This window comes from Pelobates fuscus, chromosome 8 (genome assembly GCF_036172605.1).
Source record: "Pelobates fuscus isolate aPelFus1 chromosome 8, aPelFus1.pri, whole genome shotgun sequence".
In the NCBI taxonomy this organism is placed as follows: Eukaryota; Metazoa; Chordata; class Amphibia; order Anura; family Pelobatidae; genus Pelobates; species Pelobates fuscus.
Window position 1 is genome coordinate 77174741 of NC_086324.1, and position 22900 is coordinate 77197640.

Consider the following 22900-nt stretch of genomic DNA (forward strand, 5'->3'; position numbering starts at 1 on the left):
ACTGAAGGGATGGACAAATGCTTTGTTCCATTTCACACAAATGTACATACCTTTTGGTAGTGGTGGAACTAAAGTAGAGAGGGCCCTGACTCAAACATTCTTTTGGGGCCCCTCTATCGTAAAGATGAAAAAAAGGATCTACCATTTGATCATCGTTGCAAGGTTGTATTTTTAGCACTGGGCAGCATGTTTTTATATGGAGTATGTGTGTGTGAATGTATTGGTGTATTTGTGAGTAGTGTGTGTTTTTATGTACTGTTACCATTTGAAAGCAGTGGTTTACTAGTGTGTAGTATTTGACTTTGAATGTAGGGCTGTGTCTGTATCCAGTGTTGACGTTTGAATTTGTGTGTAGTGTTGCAGTTTGAATGCTGTGATGTATGCACATATACACTGACACACACACACACACACACACACACAGATACACTGACACAAATACAGATACACAGGTACAGACAAGCAAATACACTGACACACATACAGATACATACAGATACACACTGACACACATTCAGATACACACTGACGTACATGCAGACACACAATATGGCATTCATACAAATACTGACACACTCATATAGGTACATTAACACATACATATACACAGGGGCACACATTGACACACACAGATAGATACACTGATACACAGAAACACAAACACACATACAGATATTGATGCACACATTGACACACACTGACATAAACAAAAACAGATACACATGCAGATAGGTACACTGACACACAGACACACGATAGATACACTGACAAAATCGATAGATACACTGACAAACAGAAACACAGATACACATGCAAATAGATACTCTGACACACATGCACAGACACACATACAGAAATGTATGCACACAGACACTCATATATACATGCACACATACAGATACACAGATAGATACAAGACACAGATACAGACACACAGGTATACAGATAGATATGCTGACACACATATAGATACGCATACAGACACACAGATATATTCATATGCAGACACACATACAGGCAAAATGTACACATTTTAAGCCACCCTCCTGTTTCCTACCTTTTGGGAGCAGGATGGGTGACTTCCCTCGGGTCCAGTCGGCTGGCTAGTTGGGAGTCAGAAGATCTGACTCAGAGAATCCCACTCTGCTCCCCTCCTCTCTGTTTCCCTCCCTTGTGACTTTGCACTAGCTGGGAGGAAATTACCGGCTGCCACTTCCTCCCAGCGCTGTCAATACTATATGGGCCCGGTCGCACTTTTAAAGGGCCACAGCACTAACAAGGTCCCTGAAAACACTTTTGCCATCGGGTGGCCCTAAGTGAATGGGCCACCCCATGAGCCCCCTAAGTATGCACCGGTTGTTCCACCACTAACTGTTGGTCACATGAAACTGACAAATTTGAAAATAAATTCCATCTTACATGCCCAAACAAAACCCAATATTTGCCCAAATTATTTTAAAATGTTTATGAATCAGTTTTTTGCACATCGTTCCTATGAATGCAACATACATTTGAGTGTATTTGTGCAAATGCTAAAAAAAAACATTTGTCAGTCCCTAAAAGGCACTTCCCTTTTTAAAATAAATGTAATGAACAGAAGGTCACAGGATTTCAAGAAAAACATATGTGAGAAGACTCAGCCAGAGAGAAGTAGAAATAGCTGATGCCTTATTCGGAAAGTATGTGTCGTTGACATATTCTATAATTGTCATCACTGCCGCCATTGTCTCTTCACAAGTTGGACGGATCTGGTCCTCTGGCAAAATAAACTGGAGAGTTCCATTGTCTCTTAACTCCAGAGTAAATGAGAAATCTATCCCAAGATCATGTACCCAATCTTGTGAGGTTCCAGAAGCTTTATCTGTAGAAAGAATTTACAATTATGAATAAGCGTTCAATACAATAAAGACAAAAAAACTACCGTAAGTAATAAGATGTGTAACAATTAATAATAATAATAATAATAATAATGAAAATAACATTAATTCTGGCACAGTTAAGCACTGGACAGAATCGTGTTAGAAAAAAATGTTCTTGTGCTGTGTTCATTTCTGCACCAACCTATATAAAACACATTTATTCCAATAAAGTTTCACACTTTGTGTATACTGTACTGGAGCTGCAGGTAGGAAGAACAGCTGTACTCTGTCTGTAGCATCTTATGTTCAGCTGAATTAATAGAGAGCTCTAGGCCATGCTGACTAGAATTTTAGCATCTCATAGCATGCCTTCTTTAGATGTTCTTGGTTTAAAAAAAATAAAAAATAATATATATATAGATACAAATTATATCTATCCTACTAGCTGAACACGATATGGTTCCATTTTTTTTTTAATGTTTCTTTTTTCTTTTCTTTAGGGTTATATCATTAAATGAAAGAACATGAACAAATTCAGTCAGTAAAACACTTTTGTATAAAGTTACTTCAAGACAATTACCGTATATACTCGAGTATAAGCCGACCCGAATATAAGCCGAGGCCCCTAATTTTACCCCAAAAAACTGGGAAAACGTATTGACTCGAGTATAAGACTAGGGTGGGAAATGCAGCAGCTACTGGTAAATTTCTAGATAAAATTAGATCCTCAAAAAATTATATTAATTGAATATTTATTTACAGTGTGTGTATATAATGAATGCAGTGTGTGCGTATGAATGCAGTGTGTGCGTATGAATGCAGTGTGCGGATGAGTGCAGTGTGCGGATGAGTGCAGTGCGTGGATGAGTGCAGTGCGTGGATGAGTGCAGTGTGTGTGTGTGAGTGCAGTGTGTGTGTGTGAGTGCAGTGTGTGTGTATGAGTGCAGTGTGTGTGTGTATGAGTGCAGTGTGTGCGTATATATTAAAGTGACAAGACAGTAGTATACCCACTAACCATAAGCAATAGAACTGCTAAATTGAAAGTGGTTCCAGGTGAACCTCACTAACACCAAAAGTAGAAAACAGAAAGCAATAAAGTGGAAACCACCTTCACAAAAATAATAAGATACAACCTGAGGAATATATCCAAAATTGGAATATTCTATATAAGCATGTAATAAAATCTGGAATGATAAAAAGTGTATATCATAGCGTAACACAGTAAGATAATGATAATAAATTGTGGAGTAAGTAATGCACTCACAAACAAAAGTGTAAATCAGGCCTCTCACCCCCCTGGGGTATATGTAGTATGGGACTTGATAGTAGATCCAGATATCAGAATGTCTTCAGAGAAATGGGAAAAAAAGGACCATGCATAGTGAAGTATGTATAAAAATATCAAAAGAGAATTTATTGGTTACACTTACAGACATAAAGTGGTAGTAAGCATGTCTCCACTCTCAGTGGAACTGGAAGGCAGAGTAGAAAATACCAGACACAGATCCAATCGGAGTAGCAGAGTACAGGAACAATAAAAGGACTATAAAACAAATAAAATCAAGAAACAGTCCGAAAAAGTTCAATATCCAATGCGTTTCGTCCGTGGTAAATGGAGGACTTCTTCAGGGATATGAGTAGATTCGAATGTGTGGGAACTTTTATATCCAATTCAATCTTCCTTAATGCCGTTCACCGGCAGCGTGTGTTCCACACTGGAACGCAGAATTGTACTTCCTGTGACGTCCATCCGTCTGAATTGCGCATGCGTGATCGGGGAAAGAGTTCTAAACGTGTTTAAAGAACCGGCACCTAAATGCGCATGCGTGGAAATCTGAGTGATAGAGAAAAATGCATATACACCAGGCGAAATGTCGCCAAAGAGATTAATGGAGAATAAGGACCAACGAAAAACGGCAAATAATCGCCGCGAGATACAATTGTAGAAAAACAATAAAAATATATACTAGTGGTATACATGAATATGGATAAGCAAAAGGACAGACATATGGGGCATAGAAATCCCAATACCCAAAATGAATGTCACAATGCTAATCACCACATTGGTGTATAGATCAGATACAATACTCCTAAAATAACATAGTACAAAACATAAAATAACCCAGTCACGATGAATTACCATACAAATAACAATATGCTTGAAATAATTATATGGATATATGAAACAGGGTTGACCAGCCAGTGTTAACAATAACCACAATCCCAGGGTACATTAATAATGACCTAAAAAGGCCATAAATACAAATTAAAAATAAATAATAATACTAAAAAACAAGAAACATGAAACATAAGATGAGAGAAAAAAGGAATACCTAGAATACTTTATCAATAATAACTATATCAGATTAAATTAAGCCTGACAAGTCTATTTCAGCGTTTAGACCATAATGTAGTGTTTTAAGGGTGTAAATCCAAAACGCTTCCTGGCGTATTAATTCTTGGAGTTTGTCTCCTCCTCTACAGGTATTAATATTAATGTACCCTGGGATTGTGGTTATTGTTAACACTGGCTGGTCAACCCTGTTTCATATATCCATATAATTATTTCAAGCATATTGTTATTTGTATGGTAATTCATCGTGACTGGGTTATTTTATGTTTTGTACTATGTTATTTTAGGAGTATTGTATCTGATCTATACACCAATGTGGTGATTAGCATTGTGACATTCATTTTGGGTATTGGGATTTCTATGCCCCATATGTCTGTCCTTTTGCTTATCCATATTCATGTATACCACTAGTATATATTTTTATTGTTTTTCTACAATTGTATCTCGCGGCGATTATTTGCCGTTTTTCGTTGGTCCTTATTCTCCATTAATCTCTTTGGCGACATTTCGCCTGGTGTATATGCATTTTTCTCTATCACTCAGATTTCCACGCATGCGCATTTAGGTGCCGGTTCTTTAAACACGTTTAGAACTCTTTCCCCGATCACGCATGCGCAATTCAGACGGATGGACGTCACAGGAAGTACAATTCTGCGTTCCAGTGTGGAACACACGCTGCCGGTGAACGGCATTAAGGAAGATTGAATTGGATATAAAAGTTCCCACACATTCGAATCTACTCATATCCCTGAAGAAGTCCTCCATTTACCACGGACGAAACGCGTTGGATATTGAACTTTTTCGGACTGTTTCTTGATTTTATTTGTTTTATAGTCCTTTTATTGTTCCTGTACTCTGCTACTCCGATTGGATCTGTGTCTGGTATTTTCTACTCTGCCTTCCAGTTCCACTGAGAGTGGAGACATGCTTACTACCACTTTATGTCTGTAAGTGTAACCAATAAATTCTCTTTTGATATTTTTATACATACTTCACTATGCATGGTCCTTTTTTTCCCATTTCTCTGAAGACATTCTGATATCTGGATCTACTATCAAGTCCCATACTACATATACCCCAGGGGGGTGAGAGGCCTGATTTACACTTTTGTTTGTGAGTGCATTACTTACTCCACAATTTATTATCATTATCTTACTGTGTTACGCTATGATATACACTTTTTATCATTCCAGATTTTATTACATGCTTATATAGAATATTCCAATTTTGGATATATTCCTCAGGTTGTATCTTATTATTTTTGTGAAGGTGGTTTCCACTTTATTGCTTTCTGTGCGTATATATTAATTGAATATTTATTTTCAGTGTGTATGAGTGCAGTGTGCGTATGAGTGCAGTGTGCGTATGAGTGCAGTGTGCGTATGAGTGCAGTGCGCGTATGAGTGCAGTGCGTGAGTGCAGTGCGCGTATGAGTGCAGTGTGCGTGTATGAGTGCAGTGTGTGTGTGTGTGTGTATGAGTGCAGTGTGAGTGCAGTGTGTGTGTGTGTATGAGTATATATTAATTGAATATTTATTTCCAGTGTGTGTATATAATGAATGCAGTGTGTGTGAGTGCAGTGTGTGTGTGTGAGTGCAGTGTGTGTGTGTGTGTGAGTGCAGTGTGTGTGTGTGTGTGAGTGCAGTGTGTGTGTGTGTGAGTGCAGTGTGTGTGTGTGTGAGTGCAGTGTGTGTGTGTGAGTGTGAGTGCAGTGTGTGTGTGTGTGAGTGTGAGTGCAGTGTGTGTGTGAGTGCAGTGTGTGTGTGTGTGTGCAGTGTGTGTGTGTGTGTGTGTGAGAGTGCAGTGTGTGTGTGTGTGTGCAGTGTGTGTGTGTGTGCGAGTGCAGTGTGTGTGTGTGTGTGAGTGCAGTGTGTGTGAGTGCAGTGTGTGTGTGAGTGCAGTGTGTGTGTGAGTGCAGTGTGTGTGTGAGTGCAGTGTGTGTGTGAGTGCAGTGTGTGTATGAATGCAGTGTGTGTATGAATGCAGTGTGTGTTTGTGTATGTGTTGGTGGGGGTGGGCATTTGATATATTATTAATTATTATTTTTTTTATATTATTATTTATTTTTTTATTATTATTTAATTATTATTATTATTATTTTTTTTTTTTTTTATCTTTTTTTTTTTTTCGTCCCCCCTCCCTGCTTGCTAGCTGGCCAGGGAGGGAGGCTCCTTCCCTGGTGGTCCAGTGTCATTGGTAGTTCAGTGGGGGGAGAGGGGTGCTGGCAGAGCTGTACTTACCTTTCCTGCAGCTCCTGTCAGCTCTCTCCTCCTCCGCGCGGTCTGTGCAGCTCCCTCTGTCAGCTCCCAGTGTAAGTCTCGCGAGAGCCGCGGCTCTCGCAAGACTTACACTGGGAGCTGACCGAGGTGCTGAATGGACGGCGCGGAGGAGGAGAGAGCTGACAGGAGCTGCAGGAAAGGTAAGTACAGCTCTGCCAGCACCCCTCTCCCCCCAGTCTGTATTATGGCAATGCAAATTGCCATAATACAGACTCTGACTCGAGTATATGCTGAGTTGGGGTTTTTCAGCACAAAAAATGTGCTGAAAAACTCGGCTTATACTCGAGTATATACGGTATATTATGACTTTTAAGGCAAAAAAGTTTTTGTGTTACTTTAACCCCTTAAGGACCAAACTTCTGGAATAAAAGGGAACCATGAAAAGTCACACGTTATGTGTCCTTAAGGGGTTAAATTGATGTCTATCGTTTAGCTTCCATAATGCTTTGTCATTGTAAAGCAGTTTAAAGGCGTGCAAAGCACCATGGGAGTTGTAGTTCTCCAACTTCTGGGGATCTACATTTTAGGCACCCCTGATTTAGGGGATTGTCTCTTTAGGATAGCACCCTTTATTTGTTTTCAGAGGCTATTGTTCGATAATCTCTATCCATAATCATTTGGGAGTATCATTTAACCCCTTAAGGACACATGACATGTGTGACATGTCATGATTCCCTTTTATTCCAGAAGTTTTGTCCTTAAGGGTTAAAGGAACAATGAAAGCACTATAGTATTGTGTCTTCCTGAGATAAGTAGTCAAATTGATTGCATCGGGCCACCGGTCTCCATTGAGCTAAAGCATGCCATGCAGAGCTTGGTCATGGGCTGAGAGTGTCAGCTGAGCAATGTTTTCAGCCAATCAGCTAAGCCCTGTACTGTTTGGTTTAAAGGAACACTATAGTCACCTAAATTACTTTAGCTAAATAAAGCAGTTTTAGTGTATAGATAATTCCCCTGCAATTTCACTGCTCAATTAACTGTCATTTAGGAGTTAAATCACTTTGTTTCTGTTTATGCAGCCCTGGCCACACCTCCCCTGGCTATGATTGACAGAGCCTGCATGAAAAAAAAAACTGGTTTCACTTTCAAACAGATGTAATTTACCTTAAATAATTGTATCTCAATCTCTAAATTGAACTTTAATCAGATACAGGAGGCTCTTGCAGGGCCTAGCAAGCTATTAACATAGCAGGGGATAAGAAAATCTTAATTAAACAAAACTTGCAATAAAGAAAGCCTTAATAGGGCTCTCTTTACAGGAAGTGTTTATGGAAGGCTGTGCTAGTCACATGCAGGGAGGTGTGACTTGGGTTCATAAACAAAGGGATTTAACTCCTAGATGGCGGAGGATTGAGCAGTGAGGCTGCAGGGGCATGTTCTATACACCAAAACTGCTTCATTAAGCTAAAGTTGTTCAGGTGACTACAGTGTCCCTTTAAGTGCTTACCCTGGGCACTCTTGGCATAACAACAACAATGCATTGTACTGGTATTTGAAGTGTTTCTTTATAGTACATATGGCTGGAAGGGATAATGGGTGGACAATAAAAGGCCATGACAGAACCATACCTCCCCTTTTCGGGAAGCTATCAAAAAATGTGATTTTAATTAAGTGTTTATAAGATATTTGCAGTCTGGCTGCCACAGTCTTCAACTGGCTAATATAATTACCTAGAGAGTGGCATTAGGAATGTGCTCATCTGCACCAACTCAGTGCCATGATATGCAATATTGTGCCATATAACATACCAACAACATATAATCATAGACATACAGCAACATTTATGGAAGTCGAATAAATGCTCAATATCAGAATGTCATAAGATAATTCCATGACTCTTACATAGGAGCTCTGCGAAAGTCCCCACAGTGTAATCCATGCCATGTTTCTTCTTTAACTCGGTGGCTGCCATCTGTGCTACTTTGATCTAATCGGAGGATAAATGTATAGTTTAAATACAGTCCAGTATGGTGGTATAAGAAATGAAGAGTCACATGATCTGGCATATTATGTATTCAGTATCTGTTATTGTATATGTAAACATGAATAGCTATGTGTAAGGGCTCTAGAGGGGACCTATTTGAACTTGGTCTCTTACCATATTTGCATAGGGAATTAAGTTCCCACACTTCTTACGCTGGGTTAGAGTTTAAAAGCATGGCGGCAATGGTCGTCCCTGGAATAACTTGTGCAGAGTAAGGTAGTGAGTACTTGGGTGTTTAATTTACGGGGGGTATATATTTTCTATATATGTTACAGACAGTGCAAGCTCTGTCCTGATGAAAGTTTTAATTGTAAAACTGAAACATTGATTTTTTTCATTTTTTTGAGCTAAATCAAAGTTATATTTTATATATTTTTTAATAAGCCCTGTGAGTGCTATCTATATACTTGTTTATGGATTGTGGCTGACAAGCACCGGTCACTTAAAAGATTTGTATAAGGAGTAAAATATGATCTGTTTTTTTTTTTTATATATATATATAGACTCATATACATATATCTTACATACATTCAGCACAACATTGATCAAGTGGTGGCACAGTAAATGTCTCATAACATAATCCAAATGTCCATAGTCATAAGTCTTAGATAGAAAGCTAAACTAGTAAGGGCCCGCCCAATATCCCCACCATTTCATTATAATTCCTTGGAAGTTCTGTGGTGTATCCGTAAGAAGTCAGGATGAGTTGACCATATGAGTGGATCGTTAGGTAGGAAATAATGTCAGCCTTCTTTTTCTCGATGAAATCCACCACTGCCTTGGTTTCTGGCTCAGATGCAGGAGCAGTTCCACAGAAAGAATCGATACTGCAGTTTGTGGAAGATCCACGAGCTGGAAATGCATATGAATAAAGTGTTTGTGTTGTAATGCATTTTTATTGTCTATCGGTACAAAGAAATTATAATCTTTACTTTTTAATCAATAAGTAATCAGGACACTCTGATAAAAAAAAAAAACTCTCTACATTCTCAACATCTGTAAGCATATAACATCATGTTGTGGAATTTTCATACTAAGTTGCACAAGCAAACAAGGTCATAGAACACAGAGCAATCCACTGAGATAGTTACCAGACAAAAATCTAAGCTTACTAGATTGTTGACTGGATTTTATCCATATGATTCTTAGTTAAGTTTTGTATTGGAGTGCAATGGGACATCTGTGTAATTACTGAGACCAATGCCCTTATTTGTGGACTTCTTAGTTCAAGGTGGAATCATAAGAACAACATTGCAACAGTATTCTGTAAGCTTTCCTACCTATTTGACTGCTAAACATTCATTAAAAAGTTGAATGTGATAGACCAAAAATTAATTTGGGATATAGCTGGATTGTTATAGAAAGCTATCTTTAACCAAAGATTTGTTATACGATTCATCAGCAGTCATGGTCTAGTGAACATACCCCTTAGTTCATTGGCTGAGAACAATAAGCTGACACTCTCACGTAGTGAACTAAGTCCTGCATGGAAGTTCTTAATGGAAGTAGCTCCTTTTCAGAATTGGTTGAATAATCATCCCTAAGTTAAAATAACTTTCCGCAAAGATAAATCACTTCACAAAACTCACATGACATTCAAATGACTATATAATATAATGATGATTAATTCTAATATCCCTGTTAAATTAAAGGATCAGTCTGGGAACCATAACCACTACATTTGTTTATTGTGGCTATGGTAAAAAAAAGTACCATGGTGCCATCCCACAATAAGTAATGGATTATTTTAAACCAGTTTTACTGGTCCTCCAGGCACATACAGTCCACTCTCCCCTAAGATTGCTAATGCAGAAGTTCCTAATTCCATATTAGTCAATTTTGCCATCAATAGGGATGCGGCTGATTTATCTGTTGCAGAAAGTGACCTGTATACTGTAGGGATATAAGAAGAGGTCTGAGTGGAGATTGTGACTTTCTGTAGTGCTTTTAGTAAGCACTTAATGACAGATGGATTCCCCATGTCCACTGTTTCTGAGGAGTTGGCTGTGTTACAGTAATAGATAATGGGCATTCTTCTGGTAACTCAAAACCACCTGGTCCTCTACTAATAATAGATGTATGCATGTCCAATCTGTGACAAGTGTGGTAACAAGAAGGACACAGGGCTCTCTCTTGGTAAATTAGACAATACGGACATAGATAAACTATTCCGCTTCCCCCAAATTCTGGCCAGGAGATGAGATCAGAAGCAGAGAACCCTTTTATTGTACCTAGACACTGCAAGTGGTATGGGAATGGTTTTAGGGATATACCACCAGGCCTCCCATGGTTACTTGGTGATCCTGAAGACCCCTATATTAATGAAATCATCATCATTGATTACTTTGAACTTACAAAAATAGTGCACGCATCATTATATTTATGACATTTATGTCATAACTTTTATTATCAAATAAGCAAATTGAAAACTAAACATGCTCCAATTTCTCCATAACACACACATCGTTTCCCTATTAATCACCACACATATAGAATAGAGGTCACCTACCGCACCAATTTATATCAAAGTTTCGGTTAAGATCCACCCCATAACAGGTGCCATTTTCATGACGAGAGCGGGATTTTCTCCAGAGCCTCTCCTAGACAAAGAAATTTTAATCACTTTTCACTTACATTTTATTAAAACTAAAAAAAAAGGAATATGTATTGTTTTTTAATCTCATAATGGATCAGAGATAAAACTGGGGCTGTTTGACAAATTTCCAAGAGGTTTTTGTGACAGGGTCAGTTTATCTGAAGTGGTCCAATAAATTGGTTACTTGATCATTTTACATTTTTAAAATTTGTTTTTTTTAATGATTACCTCTATATGTTGATATTGCAAAACCACCAGTTATTTTTATTTTAACTGATTACTCACGGCAGCCATCTTTGTGTCATGGTACACAACAATCTATAAACACACATTTTACATATTCTTGCCCTTATGTAATGCTCAAGATCACTTACAATTCCACATTTAGAGAGTCTATTTATGATGGGAATGGTTCTAGTTTCAGTCCTAAATGTGTTTAGGGTATACCTAGGTACCAAGGTGAGAATGAGACAACGATGAGGGAAAGCCAAAAGTCAAGGATACCAGAATACAGGGAAGTCAAACAAAGCCATGGTCAATAACCAAAAATAAACGCTCAGGAACACACTCTCGGAAAACCTACCAAGGGAAACCACGACAGGGCAATGAGGAAAAGGAAAAATGAGTTTAAATAAGCCTCCTTCAGATCCGATTGGCCATAACCGGCCTTTGACTCTAGAATGTTCGTGCGCGTCCTTTGTGTGATGTCACACGCACGCCGACGTCGTCAATACCGTGGGCGGACGTGGGGTTTCAAATTGCAATTGATCTACAGCAGCCGGCGTCCTTCAACATGCCGCAGGAGTCAGATCCACCAGCAAAGGACTGCTGAGTAGCACCTCCATTAATGCTAGAAAGGCATTTGCCATTACGGACACCACAAGGTGAGGATGAACATGTGACAGATATAAGCAGAACATAAAATACAAATTTCTCAACACGGACGAATACAAGTATGTATTTCCCTAGATTTCTACTAGAACTAGCTCTGTAACCAGTGCTATTTCAAACTCAACAATACTTTGTACAGTAGAATGCTAAGTGAAAAAAAGCACTTTATTGCTCCTATAAAAAAAATAAGAGAAATCTCAAACCTGAAAGGTTCTGCACACTCACCATAGTTACCTAGGATCCCCCTAAAACATGTAGAACTGAGACTCACCTCACAAACTTCCCATTATAAATTGACCCTAAACGTGGAACTTTCAGTCATCTTAAGCATTACAGTAGGATATATATATATGAAAAAAATCAGCACTCCCAGGTAGCGTTCTTAGGAACTTATTTTACTAAAAAGTGTCAACAGTCAACGTTTCAGTTCCATTCAGGAACTTTCATCAGGAGTACACTTTCTCTCATAAACATAAGCTTAAAATAAATCAAAACCTAAAAGAAAGACCAACAGAGCTAAGCTCCTCAAAAAAAAATGTTGTTGCTGCTAGCCAGAAGAGATCGGAAAATTTATCAAACGGTGCATTCCAAAACTAAAATCTGGTAAATTTGAGGCTGAACTAATCAGATAGGATAAAAGAAAGGGAGGGGGAAAAAAAACGACGCCACAAAATGGCATCTAAAACAACTAATAATACCGCTCCAAAGAAAGAAAAAAATGAAGAGAAAATAAAAAACGAGTATCTGCTATGATTTCTTTTCCCCTCAAGCTACTAAAGTCCCACAAGAGGTGGACTCTAAAGAAATTGATGACTCAATGAATATCAAAAGGCCAACCAGGAAATGCATAATACCCTACAAGAATTCTTAAAAAAAAATGCTTCACAAGAATTAAAATCGGACATCAAAAAATAAATTGGTGTTCTAGCAGAGAAAATGACAAATTTTGAAGATCTAAAACTAGAAGTGCTTGAAGGCCACACAAGGAAAAATAATCTACGCTTCAGAAACCTCCCAGAATAAATTAGCCCACAACAACTAAGGGAATCCCTAACCCAATATTTTAAAGAGACAGGAGTCGATGATAAAGACCTTAATTCAACAATTAAACAAATACACTGCTTACCAAAACCAAATTCGCTGAAGAGCAACTCGCCAAGAGATGTCATCACCAGCTTTCAGTCCTACTTATTTAAAGAGAACATTCTAAAGTCAACAAGAGGAAAAAAATCTGAAGAATGAAAAACGTAAAGATGTTTTAATCTTCCCAGACCTTTCAAATCAGACAAGAATACGCTACAAATCTTTTACGGATACTCTGCAAAAATTAAGACAAAACAGTACTAGATATATCTGGGGTTTCCCAACCTCCATCAACCTATTCTAGGAAGGCAAAAAATTATCATTTCAAATAACAGAAGCATTAGAATCTAATTAAGTATTATATATAAGTACATTTCCCTTTTTATTTTATTTTTCTTATTTTTTCTCTCTCTGAGGTGCTGCTATAAAAGTACTAATTAATACACAGACACTGTAATGGATATAACAGAGCAAATGGTTACACAGAAGGCTCAACATCTCCTTCATATTTTATTGCAAAACACGTACAAGACAAACATAAGTCACTCACTTAAGAAAACTGTAGCACAGGAATACTGGGAAGTGGGGGGTGATAAGATATATAAAAAAATTAAGAAGGGGTAGGAGAAAGGGGGAAGGGAAAAAAAAGAGGAAAAAATGGGATAACAAGATGGAAAGTTATGCATACAGCACTTGATCAGGTTTTTGTACTGATAACAATTTTTATAATAAATTGTAGATTACCTTCCAAATATAGATAGCATTTATCTTATTGTAGAACACACAAAAGGAAAAAACATGCATTGGTAAAATAAATAGTTACTATTTTGAACAGAATAAATAAGTTACTGGAGACACATTCACTAAAGAGTTATTTGATTTTTGAGTAGAAACTTCACCCAGGGAGAAAAAGGGAGAAGAGAAAGAGAGAAAGGAAAGGAGAAACAATATGATAACAGGGCAATAGGGCAGTAAGTCTTTTAATATAATACCATAATATAAAGTGGAGGCAAAGGAAAACATTTTTATTTTATTTATTTATTTATTTATTTTCCTTCTCCTCAGTTCTCTCTCTTTGCTTCCCACTTTATATTTTTTTTTGTTCAATATTTTTTATTGATTTTTAGACAATGTCAAACAAATTCAGACAAATTGTACAGTTACAGAGTTGCTTTGAACAAGTTGCCATATGAAAATTAGGAAAATTTTACATCCCGCCTCGAGGATGGTAGGTATCCATCTCATATCGTCTAGGAGACGCATTTCCCACTATATTTTAAGATATTAGAATTTGTAACTGTTCACCCCAACTAGGAGCTTATCCCCCGGTCGTAGGTTCTTAGAACTTAGAAGTCTACCCTTTTTTCCTCGGCTGTCCGAGAGAATAAGGTCACACTTATAGCCCTCTATTGAGAGGGTAAAGGTTGTGGAATGCCTATCTTGAGGTTCAGGATGGCATCCACATGTTTGCATTTTGTCTATATGTTTGTATATATGTTTAGTTTTGTGAATGCCAGCAAGGGACGAAGAATGGGGTCAGGTTTTTCTTTTCGTAAACCAACAACATGGTCAAATTCCTGACAGTTAATGTACAGGGACTTCACTCTAATTTTAAAAGACAAATGGTGCTACAAATGATGAAAAAGGAGGCTATAGAAATACTAGCCAAGAAACCCACTGGAAAGCAAATGAGGAGCAAAAATGGTGGGAAAGCAAATTCAGGCATGTTTACTCGGCATCTTTACTTGAAAACAAGAAAAGAGGAGGCACAGATATGTCAATAGTCAACAGTACCTAAAGGATATATAAAAGATAACGTGTGGTCAGATCATAAGAACCGCATGGCGTCTAGATGATTCTATTCTTAAGAATCAATTAAATCAAGATTATATCCGCAATACAATTAAACTTTTCTTTCAAGAGAACTCTTGAAAGTGAGTGAGAGGTGCTTCCTTATCAGAGCTTTATATAAAATTCTATAAACTTTCTATAAACTTTCTCAAGAAATCAAAAATAATTTACACTTTTAACTCAAAAAAACCTCTAAATAGAATCAAACAATTTGAACTAAAAACAACAATTGAAAACTTGAACAGGCTTAAAATGAAATTCTATCATAGAGGCAATAGGGGGGACAAAATGCTAACACACAAACTAAAAAAAAATATTAAAAGAAAGAATCTCTTTAATAAAAGTCAAAGATCAAGTTTATATGACACCAAAAGAAATAGCAAAAGCGTTCGCTGAATTCTAAAAACAACTTTATAATCTTCCTAAGAAAGCTTCAAAACAGGACATTAATACATATTTGAAAAACACAATTTAACTTCTAATTCAAAACGAAAAGATGAACAAAATAAACCTAATAATAGAAATAGCAGAAGTAGAAAGAGCAATGGGAAAATTAGCACAAAATAAAACACCAGGTCCAGATGGTTTCAGTAATTTGTTCTTCAAATTATACAAAAACAAAATTGCGGACTATTTAGTCAATACATTTAATGAGATTGTGACCATAGGTTCCTTCCCTCAAGAGATGTTAAAAGCAAATATTCTACCCATTCTAAAACAAGAGAAGAAACCAGCAGATTTGACTAGTTACCGTCCAATCTCCTTAATAAAGGTAGATACAAAGCTATTCTCCTCAATACTAGCCGACCACTGTTTTTTTGGACATAATACATCATGACCAGATTGGCTATGTCTCAGGAAGGTCATCCTGTAATAATATTAGAAGGACAATCGATATTCTGGATTTGGCCAAAAGAACATTTACTTCCCTCCTTACCCTGTTATTAGATGCAGAGAAAGCATTTGACAGGGTCGGATGGGAGTACATGTTTGCCACACTACTATAGTGTTATGGCCTGAACAACTGGATACTAGCCACAATGAAATCATTATACACTGTTCCAACAGCTAAGTTAGTGGATAATTCAACCCACTCTTTGTTCAGAGTGGTTTGAATTAAAAAAACAGAACCAGACAAGGCTGCCCACTATCCCCTATCTTATGCATCATGTCGATAGAACCATTTGCCACAAAAATTTGAGATAATAAAGAAATAAAAGGTTACCCAGTTAAAAATCAAATCAACCCTCAAAACAATGCTCAGATGGTACACCACCCCGGTCAAACTATTCCACATGAAACAAACACCATCCGACGACTGCTGGAGGGGGTGTGGCCACAGGGGCACTTACCTCCACATGTGGTGGGAATGCCCAAAGGTACAAATTTATTGGAAGAAAATATACAACATAATCCAGAAAATATTCCAGAGGGCTCCGGAGCTTAGCCCTTGGACATATTTACTAAACAGACAAATAGACGACTGGACGAACAGGGAACAGAGGTTAATCCAAAAACTGTTGTTAGCAGCTAGGAGAGCGTTAGCTCAGTCATGGCTAAAGGTAGACATGCCGCCAATTAAACGGGTCATATCCAATATTAAGGAAGTTCACCTAATGGACAACCTTACAGCTAGAGTACGGGGATCCCCGACCAAATTTGAAAACATGTGGGAACCCTGGGTTAACAGTGAGTACGCCTGATGCACCCCATCCCACCCCACAGGGGAACTGGAAAATGACGGGAGGCCCCCCACAGGGTGGTGAACACAAAGGCGTAGCACGGCCGTGCCGCTCCCCGTACCACACCAGCACACTCCCCCCCTCCCTTCTCTCTTCACTCTCTCCCTTCATCATCTTCTTCCTACCTCTCCTCCCTCTAGTTAACCTTCTCTCACCACTGTTCTATACTTTTTCTACATTCCTTCCAAGGGACGGGACATGAATGCAGAGCCCATCACAAGGACTCACACAACAGCTCTCTGTCACTAAACAGGGTCCACATCAAGTAAAACAGTCCCAACCCACACACCATACACTATGATAGCCACCACAAGCGACTCAGCACAGAAAGTTTGTTGAATTGCTCACCGCTGGTTTTTCTCCAACTTATTCAACAACAAAAATGATAGCTCTTTATAACAACTAGCAACAAAATGTCGTACCCGTTATAGAAACGAAATGCTGTTGTTATCACAGAGGCAAAGTTACCTGTATGTTAAGTATCACTAATCTGATGCGTATTGTTTTGTAATGTTTTCAACATGATTTCACCCCTACTGTGATCTACAAAAAACAAAAAATGCAACAGCTGGGACAAGACAATCACACACTGTTTTTATTAATAAACGAAAAACCCTTGACAAGTAGCAGGAAAAGCCAACCCCTAGCATACAAGATGTAATGCATAAGTTTTTCATATATATGACAGTGTTTATATGTGTTGCGAATTGATGGGCTTTTACACAAGCCATGTTGCGAACGTCATATTGCTACCCTTGTCAAGATGAAAAAATAAAGAACTAAAAAAATATATATATATCAAATCAAATCTGTCTATATGTGGATGATATTTTCATCTTTCTGACTTATCCAGATACATCATTAAAAACATCTGCTGGAAGAAATAAATACATTCAGTTACATATCTGGCTATAAATTAAATTTGAACAAAAAATGCCCAACCTTTTAATCTAAATAAAAAAGAACAAGAGATTAGCAACAGCTATAATATTGATTTTTCAAAAATAACTTTTACATACTTGGGTGTTATTATTCCAACAGACATAATAAAATAGTTGAAAGTAACTTTCTTGATAATATTAAATCCATGCATATAATGTTAAAAGAATGGATTAGCAAAGAGTTATTGTGGTACAGAAAAATCAACATTATAAACATTACCTATTTATTCAGGGTGTTACCATTAGGCTTTCCATCCCCATGGCTAGAGCTAATTCAATAAAGTTTCAGGAATTTTGTGGGGAAAGGGAAAATACTACGTATCAGCATCAAAATACTACATATCAGCATCAAAATACTGTCAAAAGACACTAAAATGGGTGGTTTAAGCTTTCCTATTATCCAACAATATCATGAGGCCAGCATTTTATACCATATAAAAAAGGTGTATAATTCAGCTTTTAAAAATTAAGATTGGTATTATCTAGAGACAAAAAATGCAGACTGATGATGCAAAAACAAAGGGAACAGTGCTAAAATAAACCAACACTATATGTGAAGAGTATAAGAGGCGGCAAACCTAAAAATAGAACTTCCTCCAAGCCCTACTAACAAGGATAGTATAAAAGACAAGACAAGAAAAGGTTCAGCCAAAACAGACTATTGTAAATATGATAGTATATGGGGAGATATTTTCTGTGTGGGGTGAATGGGGACAACTCCTTTGGATCCATTTGTGGAGAGAGGAGAAAATAATGGTGCAATACCAGAAGGTAAATATTTGGACAATAGGGTCTATTGTAGTCCTACTCACGTGTAGTAGAGCTTGAATTAGCTCTAGTATGTATGGCATGCAGCAGTACAATCCCCGCTTATAGGATTCGTGGAGAGGTGTTGATGTTTATATTTTTTCATTTTGTTTAAGTAATTTAATACCAGTTTTTCAAATACCTCTATGGGACCAGACTTGAAACTTGAGTAGAATTTTTTTTTTTTTTCAAATTAGTTCTTATTATTGAAGGATGGCTAAGGGTTGTACAAGGGTTGTCAGTAGAAGTGTCCCTGTCAGTATGTAAAATGTCTAGAGTGGCCTTCCTAACAAATTTGTCAATATCTTAAAGGCTTGGAATGGATTAATAGGTTTTGTGGGGGCAAATTTAAGACCTTTGCTTAAAACTGAAATTTGGGTAGAGGTTAAATTTTTTTGTATAGATTAAAAATACTGTGATCTCTTTCTTTTAAATGGGTTGGTGTCTCTCTAATGTTTCTCTTTTTTTGTACTCTTCTTGCAACTCTTCTTCCTCTAAACTTAGACTCCTCTTTTTGCTCTTGTTGGGTATGGGGTTTGAGCAAGTGGGTTGTTGTGTGGTCTGGTCTGATCTTTAAAAAAATTATCCTCATTTTCAAATTCAGAATCTATAGATAATAATTTATATCTATTTTGGTGGTTAAAATTTATGGGTGATTTGATGTGATGAGTTTGTTCGTAATCTTTGTAAGAGTATATTTATCTTCGTGGTCTTGGAGTAATGTCATATGTGTTTCTTCCTTGTGTGGATGGTCATAGTGTTGGTTTTCCTTTGAGTAATTTTGTGGTGATATATAATTTTTTAGAAAAATAGTGTGGTTAACTATAATTTCTGTGTGGGGATTGATAATGCCTTTTTTCTGTTCTATTTTGTTGAGTGTGTGATTGATTTTGGTAATGGTTCTTTGTATGTCTTTGTTGTTTCAATCTTGTTTGGGGGTGTTGATAAACAGAAAAAAAGACTTTCTTTCAAATTGGTTTGGATAGTGTCATTGTGTGAATCTGATCTACCCTGATTATGATAGTAGTCTGCTCTCGCCACATACGGATCCAAAGAAATCGTCCCCATTCAGCCCACACAAAGAATATCTCCCCATATAGGCCGTCGGCTGTCCATCTGGCATAAAAAATGTAAAGTGTAAGGATCTATCCACACTATTATGAAACCTTGTAAAAAAAGAAAAATATACAGATAGGTAAACATAGTTGTATGATTCATAATCATTTATTACCACTATGGCACAGTTTAAAAAAAAAAAAAAAAAAAAAAAAAAGAGCTAACCTAATTAACAAAGTCCCGAAATGTCTTAATGATTAAGAAATAGAAAACAATGTGGAAAATGTAACTTTAAAAAAAATGAAGAAAAGTAGGTATAGAATGGGTGTATCAAATTGTAGAGAATAGTACCAAAGAGAAATTTGAAGACCTACAACATAATTATTCTCTGCCCCCACAGGAAGTGTTTAATCATATCAGAGTTAAAAACTTCGTGAAGGAACACGTTTTGACAGAAAATAATGAGGTGGCAATGCTGTTGGAGAACATATTTATGCAGAAAGAAATAATAAAAAAGAAAGAAATAATAAAAAAAAGTTTGCAAAATGTGTACAATTTATCAAACTATTAAATAATTAAAAAAAAAACAGAAAAACAGGAATATCACCATATGTAAAAGAGAATTGTCTCGGAGTATCGATGAGAAGTAATTGAATTTAGCATATTCTAATTTTACTAAAAATATAATTGATCTATCACTGATAGAAATGCACTTCAAGTGCATTAATAGATGGTATTATGTTCCAACAAGGGTAGCCAGAATGTTTTCAAACAGAACTTTTGTATGCTGGAGGTGTGAGGAAGAAATAGGCTCATACATGCATATTTTTGGGGAATGTGGAAAAGTATGATCTGTTTGGTTATGGGCTTTTGGGTATATTAAGAAAGCATTAAGAATAAGTATCAAAACTTCTCCAGAAATTGCCTTACTAAATTTGAACTTGTCTGAATGCTCAAGAAGCCTATCTAATAATTAATACATGTGCAGCATTTAAAATCTTATTTGCAAGAGGCTAGAAGTAGAATCATGGCTTTTTAAAATCAGCCTTCTCTAATCAATTTTTACGGCAGCTTAAGATGGAAAATGGCAGAAAATGGTTGTGACGAGACCAATCTCACCACATTGCATTGGAGGAGCCTGGTTGCCCGCCTGCTGCCTTTGGATTATGGACCGGTAGTTAAACAGTTAATTGTACTGTGCAAAAAGGTTTATTCAGGGGGGCGGGGCCAAGCCAGCGAACTGAGCAGACGTGTGCAAACTGGACTCCTGCCTTGCTTATCGATACCACACAGATACCTGCTAAAATCGAGAAACCAAGCAAACCGGGGTACACTCCCTACAACAGGGGTGACCCGGGGATCAGCCCGATATCTGTTATAAACGAATTGGTGACCGGGAACCCAAGGTGGAGAGCTGCGGCCTACTGATGGCGGGACCGGGGAGAGACGGCCGCTCTCCTCGCCCAAGCGGTAGAGACACAGACCCACCAATGCCCTGCTCCCCCCCCTGGACCGGCGGGGGTCATCCCGGTCCAGCCCTGAGGGGCAACCTCTCTGCCCGGACTCCAGGGGTGGAACCCAGCGAGCAGCAAGACACGGCGCAGCCAGGCAAGATGGCCGATGCCACGTGTGATCGAAGCACAAAGAAAATTGACCTCGAAGCCAAAATAGATGAGCTGTTCGCCAGGTTTTGGAGGAAGATAGCAATCCGGGAGCAACAGGCGACAACACACAATCTAGCAACCTCACCTGACAGCAACCTAAAGGGCCCCTGCCACGGCCGCGCTGACAAGCACCCGACGACATCCCAAAGATGGTGCCGCAGACGGAGGCTTCTCCAGCACGCACGCAAACACCCACGACCGAGCCACATGGCAAGGCCAGCTCGAATGGGCCCAAGGGCCCCCACTAGACCCGGCACATGGCTGAGAACCACGACGCAACCTCCAGCCAGCGGACCGGCCTCACAGCACCGAACACAGCCACAGCCAAAGAGAGCCACAGTGACCCAAACAAAGAGACCACCCACCGTCAACACCAGCACAGATATTCATGGCGACAGGCGGCTGAGAACACCAATGGCATCCACACTGCCCCACCTTGCTCGATCCCAGCAGGACTCTCAAGATCTCACGGAGTCCTCTCCCAAGCGGGGTATAGGCTGACAGAGCATCCATACTCCTGTCAGGTACAGAGGCACCTAAATAGAGCCTCTGCCGCTCGGGACGCTACCCAGACCCTACAACAGCCTCCACAACCGAGCTGGACTTGACACTTGAGTATCCCTCACTGTCTGCATATGTTTTTTTTTTTCCTATGCTTCTCCCTTCAATACTTTATTTAGTTTTCTCACGATAACAACCTCCTTATTGTACCATTTTGTGTTCACCACATGAGGCCATGTCCCCATGAGGCCTGTTGCCTGCCACTCACATATTTATTTTATAATCGACAACAAGCATACTCGTTACCAAGCTTGTATAGTAACGCTCTAGATGCTACCCGCTAAGCAGGCGTTGTAATACCAAAAATCAGCATACCTCACGCAAACCAGTACACACTAGACAAGCCTATCTTACTAAATATGTTTTCACACCTTCATAACTCTATCAACGTGCCTAGGATTCTGATCCGCTTAGTCGCATCATCCTGTCAAATGTGTGACCTAGACATGCTTTGCTTAACTTGTAATCTACCTTGCTTAACAAAAAATGTGCAGAATACTACAATGCCTTGTAACTTGTAAGTGTACAATTGACTGCCTGATCAGTGCTTTGCGTATTCTGATCTGTTACACATAATATGCAGATACTAAGATGTAAGCAACTTTTCTTATGAGACTTTCCTAAGACACCATCCTATCATGTGCATCGCTCATGCTGGATCATATTCCTTGTGTTCACTCTAAATTTGTTAATCTCGTTCTTGCACTAATTTCCTCACTATTCTGGCAACTGATACATGTAAGATGTTTGTGTGCTTGAGGGGCTTTGGGGGTCTTGGGCTCCTGGTACTTATTAAGCATTGTAGCCTGCTTAATTCTTAGCCTTATATTTTATTTTATAATCTTGATCACCACTATTAGCACCTACTCACGTTGGACCCAACACCTGTATAATGTCTCAGGCTCAACATACCTCACGCAAACCAGTACACCAGACACACTAGGCTAGCCTATCTTACTACATATGTTTTCTTACCTTTACAACTTTATCAACAGGCCGAGGACTCTGACCCGCCTAGTTGAATCATCCTGTCGAACGTGTAACCTAGAAATGCTTTGCTTAGCCCGTAATTTACCATGCTTAACAAAAATGTGCAGAATGTTAAAATGCCCTGTACACTGTAAATGTATAATTAACTGCCTGACCAGTGCGTTGCGTATCCTGTTCTGTTCCACATAATCTGCAGTTACTAAGATGTCAGCAACTTTCCTTTACCATAAAAATGTGCTATGAC

The 22900-nt window shown here is 38.3% G+C and overlaps 1 protein-coding gene across 1 annotated transcript in view; it reads right to left on the reverse strand.

Moving 5' to 3' along the window:
- Window positions 1-543: 543 nt before the first annotated feature.
- The window catches only part of LOC134571622 (carboxypeptidase O-like), a 178305-nt gene continuing 155948 nt past the window's right edge, over window positions 544-22900 (reverse strand). Inside the window, exons 9-12 of the mRNA XM_063430089.1 lie at window positions 10984-11074; window positions 9124-9326; window positions 8333-8417; window positions 544-1861 (exon numbers count right to left, since the gene is read on the reverse strand). Of these exons, the coding sequence (XP_063286159.1) occupies window positions 1602-1861; window positions 8333-8417; window positions 9124-9326; window positions 10984-11074 (639 nt within the window). The 3' untranslated portion in view covers window positions 544-1601. The remainder of the gene's footprint in view (window positions 1862-8332; window positions 8418-9123; window positions 9327-10983; window positions 11075-22900) is intronic.